Genomic DNA, 14,338 nt, shown 5'->3' with positions numbered 1-14,338 from the left:
TTGAGTTTAGAGAAATAGAGGCAAAATACAAGACTTGAAAAACAAGTATGTGTGGGGACTTCTTTGGTGGTCCAGTGATTAAGACTCTATGTTTCCATTGCAGGGGGTGTGGGTTCAAACCCTGGGCAAGGAACTATATAAGATCTGCATGCCATAGAGTGTGGGCAAAACAAAAAAACGAAGTCTGTGTGTTGATGGCCGAAGAATTGATGCTTTTGAACTGTGGTGTTGGAGAAGACTTTTGAGAGTCCCTTGGACTGCAAGGATCCAACCAGTCCATTCTAAAGGAGATCAATCCTGAGTGTTCATTGGAAGGACTGATGCTAAAGCTGAAACTGCAATACTTTGGCCACCTCATGCAACGAGTTGACTCACTGGAAAAGACTCTGATGCTGGGAAAGGTTTGGGCGGGAGGAGAAGGGGACGACAGAGAATGAGATGGCTGGATGGCATCACTGACTCTGTGGACATGAGTTTGAGTGAACTCCAGGAGTTGGTGATGGACAGGGAGGCCTGGCGTGCTGTGATTCATGGGGTCGCGGAGAGTCGGACACGACTGAGCGACTGAACTGAGCTGAACTGAACTGTGTGTTGATACATGTTAAGTATGTTCATAGGTAGAAAAAAAATCTGGTTATTTTCAAGGGGACAGAATCTAAGTATAATTACCCCCATTTTGCTTTATACTGTTTTAATTAGCTTCGAGTAACATGTTTTAAAATTAATACCTATAATAAAGACTTAACCAGAAAATATTAATATTTAATATAATAAATACAACATTTCATAATATAAACACCCACCCTCGCCAATAAACCCCTCCTCAGTGCCCTGGCATTAAATCATAGGTTTTGGGAATCACAGTGACTCCAGTGCCAAGTTCTTCAGCAATTACACTTGCATTGAGATAGCAGATAATTTCTTAACTTTCTGAAATTTGGTGTTTTCACATCCAATGTAGGGATCATATCAACTTCAATGAAAAGTTTAGGTGAGGGAAGAGCACTTTTCCATGAGGACAAGCTTCCATTTTGGCCCTCGAAAGATTGTTTTTCGTGCCAAAGCAGTGGTACCACAGGGTCTGGAGTTGGCACTGCTATATCCTTCCTTCCTCATTGCCCCGTCCAACTCATTCCTCCTTGCCTATTCTTTTACCTCACAGATTTAGCTTGGTAACATCAGATTACACTAAAATGAGCCTACATTCAATCACCTTGTGTCCCCTAAGCAGTTAATATCTTGAAGATTGTATCTCCCTACTTGTTCCCTTTCCAACAACACTCCTGCCATAATCGGGAGACATTTTGATTTCAGAAAGTCGTGTCTGTGGAATATTTTCACGGAGGAACTCAAGGAAAGGCAACAGACTCCGTGCAGGAGACTTCATTACCACCCCGGGTGTCGGGACTGTGGGGTTCTTGCCGCTGTGGAATTTTGGGAAGTGTAGTCAAGGAGCTCCCCGCAGTTCCAACACCTCTTCCTGGAAAGTGAGACTCCGGTTAGTGTCCCTTGGCATTCGGGGAAGTGTAGTTCTGACGCTGTCAGTTACTTGCACTGCCGCTGAGGAAGGGGAAGTCCGATGAATTCTGGGAAGTGTAGTCCAGACGCGCGCGAACTCCTAGGACTTCCGTCCAGGGAGAGTGAGGTTGCTGGTGTCTCTTCCGTGGGGCGGGCTTGTCAATTCCGTGACTTGCTGACCCTTCCAGATTTCTGGATCCATGCATGGGATGCGTAATTACCTGGCAATCGACTTAGGGACAAGAATCCTCGGCGGAGAGTGCAGGTGCGGAGGAGCAAAGGCGGCTGTGTGCGTTCCCCTCGGCGGAGCGGTTGGGGTATTCTGGAGACCCTGAGAGAGGACCACTTCCCCTCGCCTATCTCCTAGATTAAGAGTTTCCGTGGCTTTGGGCTAGCCGGTTCCGCCTCTCAGCTTTCCACGCGCGCTTCTGCTTCCTCGCATGGGGAGTTAATCTTGTGCCTCCCGTTGTGTGTGTGTGCGCGTGCTTAGTCGCTCAGTCGTGTCCGACTCTGCCATCCCATGAACTGTACCCCGCCAGGCTCCTCTGTCCATGGGATCCTCCAGGCAAGAATACTGTTACCGCGCCCTCCTCCAGAGGATCTTCCCAACCCAGGCATCGGACCCAGATCTCCCTCTTTGCAGGAGGATTCTTTATCGCCTGAGCCACCCATTACTTTTCTTTACAATACTGTGACCTTCTTAGTAAAGTTGTTTGGGAAGAGGTGATACAAATAAAAGTCTTAGCCGGTTCCCGCAAATAGCGAATGGTGATTTCTCCTTGCTGTTAATTTCTCAAAGAGTGGTCAGGTACTCGAGTTAGCATCAGAGATCCACTTTCAGTGACCCTTACCCTTCTTTCTATGTCTGAGCGACACTGGGTCATCTTGCACCCCTTCTGACTTGGAAGAGAAGGTTCCGGACTGCTTGGAGGGAAGGGAGGCTTTAACTTTTAACGAGGACGAGGGCTTGGGCCTGGCATTTCCTAGCATTCTTTCTTTCCCCAGCGTGACCTCAAAAAGAACTGCAGGAGGTAGGAGTTACTCCTGGGCTGCTAACTGCAAAGCTCCATGTGAGTAGGACTTGATATTTTTCTCTTACAGTGACGGTTACATCAATCAGAGAATGTGTCCGATGTGTAATTGGACATGGGCATTGATAATAATTAACCCTTAATAGTTAACTTCCGGAGAAGGCAATGGCAAGCCACTCCAGTACTCTTGCCTAGAAAATCCCATGGATGGAGGAGCCTGGTAGGCTGCAGTCCGTGGGGTCGCTAGGGGTCGGACACGACTGAGCGACTTTACTTTCACTTTTCCCTTTCACACATTGGAGAAGGAAATGGCAACCCACTCCAGTGTTCTTGCCTGGAGAATCCCAGGGACGGGGGAGCCTGGTGGGCCTCCGTCTATGGGGTCACACAGAGTCGGACACGACTGAAGTGACTTAGCAGCAGCAGCAGCAGCAGCAATCGTTAACTTCAATGAGTGAAAGTGTTAGTCGCTCAGTCCTGTTCAACTCTTTGCGACCCCATGGACTGTAGCCCTTCTGCCTCCCGTCCATGAAATTTTCCAGGCAAGAATACTGGAATGGGTAGCTTTTCTCTTCTCTCCAGGGTTTCTTCCTGACCCAGGGATCCGATTCTGTTCTTCTGCATTACAGGCAGATTGTTTACCCTCTGAGACACCAGGGACGCCTCCGTGATGAGGGCTTTACACAGATAAATACATTGTGCCACACCATGACTCTGAAAGAAATGTGGCTTTTTTCCCCCTTCTGTAAAATGAGATTGGTACTCAGAGTGCTGTAAATTATGTGCCCATAGTCACCCACCAAGTCAGGGGCTCAATTGAGGTTGAAATTCAGCCAGGCAGTCCAGAGCTTGAGTTCATAGTCTTTTAGTCCTTAAGGCTTAGCAACTAGGTGGAATCAGGCATCATATTTAAGAACTGATCGTGAAGGGCTTTAAATCAAATAAGATGGGCTTGGACTTTCCTGTGAGTTTTTAAAGTCATTGTCAACTATTTTGTTTCCCTTGTTGTGAATAATGTTTCTTATTCTTATTGTGGAGCATTCAGCAATTAAGACATTGGAGAGAAAAAATTTCTTAATTACTCACTAATCCAGGGTGTAATGATAGCAGTTGTTAAGCTTCTAATACGTTTTTGCTTAGTGGCTGTTTCTGTATATTTGTCTATAAACATTTTACAGATTAAAAAAGAAAAATGACGCCTTTCTCAGTGGTTTTCCCCTTGTGTGTTTTAACTATGGGAATTTCCAAACACTGATGAGAAAGAATAAACTAATGAACTTCCATATAATTTCATAATTAGTCTTACTATTTTCCTTATTGCCATATGACTGTTTTCTGATTTTTAAGGCTCTTTTATCTTTATGTAGTGTTAAACCTATGGAAAAGTTGCAAATATAGTATAAGGAGCTCTCATATACCTGTTACCCAAATTGACCAATTGTTTACATTTTGCCTATCTGCTCTGTACCTCCATCAGCCAAACACCAGGTAACACCAGGAAGTCACCTGTATTCAATGACAGCTTATCTTAACTTTCTTCGTAAAGGAAGCTCACATACCATGCAATCAGGAGGTGTCTTGGTAAGAGGGATTTCAGAAAAACTGTAGAATTTTAGCATCACATACTTGGTAATCTTAGATATTATACTAAAGAATAGTGTTTTATCTAGTAGATATCTATTAAGTTAATCATAAAGTAATGCCAGATAGCATATTGGATAACATACTATTAAATAATTCACAGTCTTGTGTTTATTTTGTTTTTTAACTAAAAGTCTTCATAACTGGTTTTCCCCCCAGTTCAAAGTCCAATTTTATGCTTTATGTCGTATTTTTTGTTTATAAACGTTTAACAGAATTTTTCTCATCCTTTTCTTAATGTTCTTCTTTAATGTGGAATGATTCTACAACAACCTTTGTCTTTTTTGTTCTTGATATTTCGGGGGAGTATCAGTTCACTCAGTCGTGTCCCACTTTATGACCCCCCGGACAGCATGCCAGGCTTCCCTGTCCATCACCAACTCCTGAAGCTTGCTCAAACTCAGTTCCATCAAGGCAGTGATCCCATCCAACCATCTTATTCTCTGTTGTCCTCTTCTGCCTTCCATCTTTCCCAGTATCAGGGTCTTTTCCAATGAATCAGTTCTTCGCATCAGGTGGCCAAAGTATTGGAGCCTCAACTTCAGCATCAGTCCTTCCAATGAACATTCAGGGTTGATTTCCTTTGTGATTGACCGATTTGATCTCCTTGCTGTCCAAGGGACTCTCAAGAGTCTTCTCCAACACCACAGTTAAAAAGCATCAATTATTTGACACTCAGGTTTCTGTACAGTCCAACTCTCACGTCCATACATGACTGCTGGGAAAACCGTAGCTTTGACTAGACAGACCTTTGTCAGCAACGTAATGTCTCTGCTTTTTAATATGCTGTCTATGTTTTTAGGGGTGTATAGAGGCAAGTTATTTTGGAGAAAGTTCTTCATTTGAGGTTCATCTGATGTTTTCCATTTTTAAGTTCAGATTATTATTGTTGGCAGGGATTCCACAGAAGTGGTGAGGTGTCCTTGTCAGTGCAACATAGCTGGAGCCAAAGGATATCAGTTTATCCCTATATTAGTAAACTCAGCTTTGTTTACTAGGCTCAGGTAATGTCTGTCAGATTTCTTCACTGTAAAGTAATTTTTTTTAATTAGTAAAGTTTTTTAATAGGGAGATACGTTTATTAATTTACATTCTACTGTAAAGAGAAGCTTCTCCTTTCCTACTTATTTATTTATTCATTCATATATGAATATTAGTATTGACTCAATCCATAAATTCATATTGGAAATCTAAAGACATGTAGATTAATAAACATTTTTTTAAAAGCCTGAAATATATGTATCATAGAATTCACCCATTTCTAGTATACAGATTAATGATTTTTAGTAACTTTGCTGAACAGTACAACTATCACCATAATAATTTGGAACATTTTCATTTCTGCAATTGGATTCCTTAGTTAATCCCCATTCTCTCCCCAGAAACCTGGGGTACCACTCATTTGCAGGGTTTACCCATGTTGTGGCATAATCAGTACTGGATTCATTTTCATTGGTTCATAATATTCCATTGTATGAATATACCACAGTTTGTTCATTCACACATAGGCCAACATTCCAGTTGTTTCCAGTTGTAGGTTATTATGAGTAATGCTGCTATGAACGTTTATGCATTCATTCACAAGAAGCATCTGTGTGGATGAGCAGTGCCCCAAGCTACTCTTTCATGTCTTTTTCTGCCTTCTCAGACTCTCAGAACTCTCTCAGACAATTCTGACCTCCTAGAACCTGTATAACTCAGGACTGTGCCCATCCCTAGGCATAGGAGGAAACATGACCACATTCAAGGTGAGTAGTTCCTGCCTTTCTCACTTTAAAGTTCCATCTCATTGCTCAGATTGTTGCACATTTGTTTTAGGATGACTCAAGCAGAACAAGAGACACAGGAGACATTACATTGTCCTTCTTGAGTTTTCTTTGTGTTTGTGTTTATTTTTTATTTTATGTGATTATTGTATATTTGATGGAGTAGAAAAATGACTAGAAATGAATAACTCTCCAATTTCATTACTTCCCTACTGGCAAACTAACTGTTTTTATTTTCTCTTTGTCTTTTCCTCGTGCATTTATAACTATATTTGTATTTATGGTATACATCTAACTTTAAATTGTGACTTTGTTCCTTTAATATTGTATATATTTTTAAATGGGTACTTCACATTTGCTACTGTATTGATACACCTTTTTTTTTTTTTTTGCTGCCTTTTTATTTTTGACTACTTCCTACCTGTAGACATTTAGGTGTTTTACAAATTTGACTGTTCTAGGCAACACTTCAGCGACAGCTTTCTTCCATGATACTTTTCCCCTCAAATCAGTTCTGAAAACAATGTCGGTTTTTTGTCCTTGATGTACTATGCATTCAATATAGAAAGAGTACATTTGATCTGTGTTGTGTTGGCTGTTTCTTAGGTAGAATATCCAAATAACAGCATAGCACAGTTCTTCCTTCTTTCTTTCTCGTTCTCTCTCTCTTTTTTTTTTTTATGCACCACACGGCTTGTGGGATTTTAGTTTGTTAAAAAGATTTGGGGAGACTTCCTGGTGGTCCAGTGGCTAAGATTCCATACTCCCAATGCAGGGGGCCTGAGTTCAATCCCTGGTCAGGGAACTAGGTCCCACATACCCTAACTAAAAATTTGCATGCTGCAAGTGAAACCTGGTTCAGCCAAATAAATAAATAAGTTTTTTTTTTTTTAATGTTGGTCTAACCCCAGACAGATGTAATGTCCATCTTATAATCAGTGGCTACTTGAAAAGGGAAAGTGCCAAGAAGGTGGAGAAGATGGGTCAGAAGTGAGTCCAGATTCTGAGGGACTTCAGTCAGTCTGTTGCCACTGAGGAAGGAGAATCACCGAGGAAGCCACTGAGGCTGAAGAAAACCAGTGTGTGCCATTGGCAGGCTAGAAGAAGGGCTGGAAGGTCTACAAGTTGACTGATGTCCTTCAGAATCTGAACTCACATCTCGCCCATCCTTTCTTTTCCATAGCCGCACTTCCTGGGAGGCTGAGGAAAGTCAGCGTGTGGTGTTGGCAGGAGAGAAGGAGGGGGGCTGGGAAGTCTACACATTTCCACAGGAGCTGGAGTATCTTCCCATCATCCACCTCTTCTTCTTGGTGTTGTCCCTTTTCTACTGGACACTGGTTGTAAGATTGAGCTGAGATTGTTTGTTGTAGGAGGCAGTGACCTTCACGGATGTGGCTGTGACCTTCACGGAGGAGGAGTTGGGGCTACTGGACTTGGCCCAGAAGAAGCTGTACCAGGATGTGATGCTGGAGAACTTCTGGAATCTGGTCTCAGTGGGTGAGGACAGCTGCCCTTTCTTTTTTTTTCGATTTAATAAAGTTTTATTTTTCAAAATGTACAGCTGGTCGAACCTGTTCATGCCTCTTCACCAGCAGCTGGGGCATCTCCACCCTTGGTGTTTCTGGTGTAAATCACTTGAGCTCTGTGCTTTGAAACCAGTTTAATAAGTCCTTTACTAAGGAGTTCCTGAAGGGCTGCTCTGGCCAGGGAACCACGAATCTTCAGTCTCTCAGAGACGACAGCTGGAGTTATAAGCTTATAGTTGGGAACTTCTTTACAGAGTTTGTCATATGTTGCTTTGTCAAACAAGACTAGGTTATTGAGCTTGTCCCGAACTTTGCCTTTGGACCACTTCTTCTTTTTGGCCTTGCCCCCAGATTTGTTCACTGGATCTTTGCCTTTCTTGGCTGACTTTCCGGCATCTTTCTTTTTCTTGTCGTCCTTGGGCGGCATAGCGAAGCCGGGAGAGAAGCTGCGACCACTGCTGCCTTGCTAGGATGTTGGAAAAAAAGGGGCGCCCTTTCTTTTTTGAAAAATATGTACTTGGCTGCTCCGAGTCTTAGTCGTGGTATGTGGAATCTAGTTTCCTGACCGTGGATCAAACCCAGGCCACCTGCATTGGGAGTGCAGAGTCTTAGTCACTGGACCACCAGAGAGGTCCCAGGCACCTTTTCTAACAAGGTCATTTCCTTGGTTTGGCTTTGTGTCCTCAGATGTGGAAGGCTTTTGGGGTATTGAAATGGCATTTGGGGACCCGACTTTCATACCAAAGCTTTTTAATAAAATAAAATAAGGGAGAAAAATATTAGAGTTTGTCAGGAAGAATGGAATACAATGCAGGAAAATTTCTGGCCAATTGTGTGAGTCATATAAGAACCAGTGAGGGGAGATTTAATGAAAATAGACACTGGTGAGAAATTGTTGTCTGTAATACTTACTGTATTTATGTGTCCAGGTCTTGAAACATTGGTATTTTGGGATTTTTTTGTGTGTTTTCCTTTTAACTTTTTGACTGCACCTTGGGCCATGAGGGATCTTAGTTCCCTGATCAGAGATCAAACCTGTGCCTCCTGCACAGAAACTCAGAGTCTTAACTGCTAGACTATCAGAGAAGTTCCAATATTTTTTCGAATAGGTCATGTTTTCTTAAAAATATTTTAATTACATTCATTTTGACTCATTGATCAACATTAAATACAGGAATCTTAATTTCCAGTAAATTGTACTGTTTGTGTATTCATTTTCTTTTTTTCTGATTTTAAATTTATTTATTTTTAACTGAAGGATAATTGTTTTACAGTATTGTGTTGGCTTCTACCAAACGTCAACATGAATCAGCCATAGAGTGTGTTCATTTTAAATATGTTCCTCTGCATGTTCACAGGGTGTCACCCCTTCAGACATGATATATTTCACTTAGAAAAGGAAAAAAGGCTTTGGGTGGTGAAGACAGCAACCCAAAGAGAAGGAAAGTCAGGTAAGAACCAGGCAGATGGGGGTCCTTAGAGAAGCCCTCGCATGTGTTTTTTCTTCTCTCCAACCCTTTGGCCCTCATCTCGTCCAAACTGCCAGACTGCTTCTTTAACCCACCTTTGTACTGGCTACCCCGCCCCTCCTAACTGCCAGACTGCTTCTTTAACACAGCTTTGTACTGGCTGCCCTGCCCCTCCTGTGTTCTGTTTTCCAGGTAGCAGCCAAGAGCCATGCCTAGGAAAGACTGCTATTCCCCTCTTCCAAACCTTTTATAGCTTCTTATTTTTAACCTCCTCTTATATTTAAACCTCTTAAAGTGGCTTCTGGAGTCCTCCAGGATCTGCTCATGGTCCCCCACTGTCTCTCGGATTCCTTTCCTCCCGCTCCTTGTCTCCCACGCATGCTGTACACCTCGCCAGGCTCAGACTCGCCAGGGATGCTGTTTCACCTGCGGCTGCTTGAACAAATCACTGCAAACACCATAGCTTAACACAACACACGTTGAACATCTTCCACTTCCAGAGGTCAGAGGTGTGGCGTGGTTTCACTTTGGAGGTTCTGGGGGAGTATCTGTGTCTTTGCCTTTCCAGCGGTTCTTGGCCACCTTCCTCAAGCTTCACAGCTAGCAGCATCGCTTCTCTCTGCCCTATCCTCCCTTGTCACGTGTCCCTCTTCCGCTTTTTTCCTGCATCACGCTTCTGCTTCCTAGGAGACTTTTGATTGCATTGAGCCTCCCACTCTACCCCAAAGTAGAGGGTGGACTTACATTTTAAGGTCAGCTAATCGGCAACCTCAATCCTGTCTGCAATCTTAATTCCCCTTTGCCACATAATCTGACATAGTCTTGGCTCCAAAAATCAGGATGTGAGTTCTTTAGGGGACAGTTACTGTGATCACAGCAGTTACTTCCACCTCTGAGTCCTTAACTCTGCCAGACCTACTCTTCTACCTCTAGTCTTCCAGCTCCCTCCCTTTCTCCCTGCAGGTCTCCGCTCAGTTCCAACATCATGAGAGAGGCCTTCTCTGACCACCCTGTGTAAAATTCCATCCTCCTTTTTCTCTCCTCATTCTTCATCTTACTAGATCTCACAGACTTTGCTTGTTTATCACCCCTCTCTCTGCACTGGAGTGTGATCACCAGGAGTGTGGAGTTTTGTCTGTCTTGAGTACCCGGAGCAGCCCAGTATGTGGCTGCTGCTGCTAAGTCACTTAAGTCGTGTCCGACTCTGTGTGACCCCATAGACGGCAGCCCATCAGGCTCCCCCATCCCTGGGATTCTCCAGGCAAGAACACTGGAGTGGGTTGCCATTTCCTTCTCCAATGTGTGAAAGTGAAAAGGGAAAGTGAAGTCGCTCAGTCATGTCTGACTCGTAGCGACCCCATGGACTGCAGCCTACCAGGCTCCTCCGTCCATGGGATTTTCTAGGCAAGAGTACTGGAGTGGCTTGCCATTGCCTTCTCCGCCAGTATGTGGCAGGCATCTGTAAATATTTGTTGACTCCATGTGAGTTTGATGGGTGGGTTGGGAAACCTCTGTTTCTCTCAGTGTGAAGGCGATAATTATAGGTCATGTAAAAACCAGAGTGAAGGAAAGGGGTTGCAGAGCATTTTTGTCTTTTGATGATTGCCTATCTGATTACTTTCTTTTTTTTCTTCCTTTTAGTTTTTAAAATTTAGTTAATTTTCCCAGTTCCTTTCTATTTTAATTTCTTTTCTTTTTTTCTTTAATTTAAATGGAAGAATAGTTGATTTACAATGTTGTGCTAATTTCTGCTGTGCAGCAAAGTAACTCAAGAAGTTAGACTCAGTTTTTGAGGTTTGTTTTTTTTTGTAAAACGTGAGCCATGGTAAGAAATGAATGCTTTCTCATAACCAAAACCTGCATTTCAGGTGTTGGAGATTTATATGGATCACTTTCATAGGTATTTCATGTGATGACCCCTTTCCTGTTGATGATGATGCTGGTTCTTTTTCCTTTTTAAATATTAATTTTTATTTACTTTATTTTATTTGGCTGCACTTGGTTTTCCAGAATGTCATATAGTTGGAATTATACAATATGTATGCTTGTCAGATTGGCTTACATATAGAAACTTAGAAATACGCATTTACATTTCCTCCACATCTTTTCCTGGCTTGATAGTACATTTCTTGTTAGCACTGAGTAATATTCCATTGTGTGGAAGTACCATACTTTTTATACATTCACCTGCTGAAGGGCATCTTAGTTGCTTCCAAGTTTTGTTTACAAAAAAAGTTATTGCTTTCTCTTAAAGTTCTAGTTGATTCATATTTTATTATCTATATAACTTTTTTGTCTGCATCAATAAAGTTTACTATCTGAGATTCTACACTTCCTTTGAATCCATAGAAAGTGTCTATAGGTGAACAGTTTGAATCTAATGATCAATTTTTCAAGTTAAATTTTTGACATCTAACTTGCACCTCATGTAGGAAGCTCACACCAATGGGTTTTGTTACGCTTAGTGGTAGTGGGTAGGAGCGGCCTGGACCACCACTTGGTTTCCATTGGCATGCAAACCAGAGCACATGACACACAATGGAAGAGACAAACTGAACATTCTCTGGATTCATTCACGTCTCATACTCTCTCCTAAATGTGAAACCTTGAAAACAGCGAACAGAACCTTCAGTTGTCCACATCTCTGAATTTTATGTCTTTGCAGAAGAAAAGATCCAAAGTGAGATGGTGACTATTTCAGAAGTAGGACCACATGAAGAGCTTTCCTCCTGGCAGATCTGGCGACACATTGCAAGTGACTTAACCAGGTGTCAAGACTCCAGGATAAAACATTCTGAATTCCACCAACAATGTGAGTCACCTGGCCAGAATGGGGCAGGACTGTCTATAATTCACACAGGCCAGACACCTTCTCAGTGTAATGGATGTACAAAATCTTTTGGTGATCTCTCCGACTTTGATCTTCATCAACAAACACACTCAGGAGAGAAGTCTCATACATGTTGTGAGTGTGGAAAAAGCTTCTGTTACAGCTCAGCACTTCGCATTCATCAGAGAGTTCACTCGGGAGAGAAACGCTATAAATGTGATGAGTGTGGCAAGGAATTCAGCCAGAGTTCACAGCTGCAAATTCATCAGAAAGTCCACACTGTAGAGAAGCCATTCAAATGTGAGCAGTGTGGGAAAGGCTTCAGTCGTAGATCAACACTTACTGTTCATTGTAAATTACACACAGGAGAGAAACCTTACAATTGTGACAAATGTGGAAGGGCCTTCATTCATGCTTCACATCTTCAGGAACATCAGAGAATCCACACTGGGGAGAAACCATTCAAATGTGATATATGTGGTAAGAACTTCCGCCGCAGATCAGCACTTAACAGTCATTGTATGGTCCACACTGGAGAGAAACCATACAAATGTGAGGAGTGTGGGAAGTGTTTCACTTGTAGCTCAAATCTGCATATCCACCAGAGGGTCCACACAGGAGAGAAACCTTATAAATGTGAGGAGTGCGGTAAATGCTTCATTCAACCTTCACAATTTCAGGCCCATCGGAGAATTCACACGGGAGAGAAACCATATGTATGTAAAGTGTGTGGTAAGGGCTTCATTTACAGTTCAAGTTTTCAAGCCCATCAGGGAGTCCACACAGGAGAGAAACCATACAGATGTGATGAGTGTGGGAAGAACTTCAGGATGAAAATCCATTATCAAGTTCATCTGGTCATCCACACAGGAGAAAAACCCTATAAATGTGAGGTATGTGGGAAAGGCTTTCGTCAGAGTTCATATCTTAAAATCCATCAGAAGGCACACAGCATAGAGAAACCCTATAAGTGTGAGGAGTGTGGGCAGGGCTTCAATCAGAACTCACGACTTCAGATCCACCAGCTGATCCATTCTGGTGAGAAACCATACAAATGCGAAGAGTGTGGGAAGGGATTCAGTCGTAGAGCAGATCTTAAAATTCACTGCAGAATCCACACTGGAGAGAAACCGTATAATTGTGAGGAGTGTGGAAAAGTCTTTAGTCAGGCATCTCATCTTCTGACCCATCAGAGAGTCCACAGTGGAGAAAAGCCATTCAAATGTGAAGAGTGTGGCAAGAACTTCAGTCGGAGTTCACACCTTCAAGCCCACCAAAAAGTCCACACTGGAGAAAAGCCATACAAATGTGAGGAGTGTGGGAAGGGCTTCAAGTGGAGCCTGAACCTCGACATGCATCAGAGGGTCCACACAGGAGAGAAACCATATAAGTGTGGGGAGTGTGGGAAGCACTTCAGTCAGGCCTCAAGTCTTCAGCTTCATCAGAGTGTCCACACTGGAGAGAAGCCCTACAGATGTGATGTGTGTGGTAAAGTCTTCAGTCGGTCTTCACAGCTTCAGTATCACAGGCGAGTTCACACAGGAGAGAAACCTTACAAGTGTGAGACGTGTGGTAAGAGCTTCAGTTGGCGCTCCAATCTTGTAAGTCATCACAAAATTCATACTGGAGATATATAAAAGTGATGAGAGTGCTAAGAACATCAGGGAACTGTCAGAGGAAAGAAGTTCCACAAAATGATTGTTTCAAAAAACTCATGTGCAACCCTGAATTCTTGAAAGTGTCAGGTCTCATAGGAGGGAAGGTATTGAGTGTCGAAGCAGTAGCTGAACATATCCCAGTGTTCACCAGACCACACAGCAGAAACTCCTCTGAGTGGTGCAGAAAGGGTTACATTCAGAACTTTGACATTTGTCAGATATCACTTAGGGAGATAGCACTTAGAGAGGAAGAGTTTGGTCTTGCCTTTAATGAAAGTGTAAGGATTGGCTTGTCAAAACTGATGTCCAGGAGAATGTGAGCTCCATGAGGGCAGGGACTTGGATGCTGAATCTACACAATCTTAACATCGACTTGCTTGTAGGTGTGCTCAGCTCATGTATGTTAAATTAACCAAAAGGGGGAAATGTACACTATATGAAAATTGTTTCAGAGGAGGAACCCTACCAAGTAAAATTAATTCAGGAAGTGATCATTTGTTGAAGTACAGAAAACCACTTGATATTATAATCTGCAGTATTAATATGATATGAGCCTATTGCAACTGGCTCCTTGCCTCCCACAACCTCTGTTCTCAAGTAGTTATTTTCTGAGGCCCTGTCTAGTTTTCCAAGGATTGTGTCTAATATAAATGGAATTGTCTTGTGATTTTTTTTCTGACAGTACAAACTGAAAATGTTACTAACTTTGCAACAACAGGTAACTGCATACTTTACAGCTGATTTTTTGTGAGTCACTCAATGTTAAGGCAGGATTTACTGTAACATTTTGAAAATGTCACAAAAATTGTCACTAGAAAAAATTTTATTGGTCGACCTTGAACTTACTGATTTCTAATTCCCTACATTTTTATCCAGACTTTCAATTGTTTGCTTACTAA

At 42.4% G+C, this 14,338-nt stretch overlaps 1 protein-coding gene and 1 pseudogene across 1 annotated transcript in view; one reads left to right on the top strand and one right to left on the bottom strand.

Moving 5' to 3' along the window:
* LOC129546724 (uncharacterized) overlaps positions 1-13,479 on the top strand; it is a 29,805-nt gene extending 16,326 nt beyond the window's left edge. The window contains 5 exon segments of the mRNA XM_055411979.2: positions 5,876-5,938; positions 7,327-7,453; positions 8,841-8,933; positions 11,617-13,411; positions 13,413-13,479. Of these exon segments, the coding sequence (XP_055267954.2) occupies positions 5,876-5,938; positions 7,327-7,453; positions 8,841-8,933; positions 11,617-13,411; positions 13,413-13,479 (2,145 nt within the window).
* LOC129546743 (small ribosomal subunit protein eS25 pseudogene) lies at positions 7,517-7,909 on the bottom strand (annotated as a pseudogene).
* Positions 13,480-14,338: the final 859 nt, after the last annotated feature.

The sequence above is a fragment of the Moschus berezovskii genome, chromosome 22, assembly GCF_049115385.1.
Source record: "Moschus berezovskii isolate FMDL1 chromosome 22, NW_MosBer_1.0, whole genome shotgun sequence".
NCBI classification, from domain to species: Eukaryota; Metazoa; Chordata; class Mammalia; order Artiodactyla; family Moschidae; genus Moschus; species Moschus berezovskii.
This window is presented reverse-complemented; position numbering and strand designations above follow the sequence as displayed.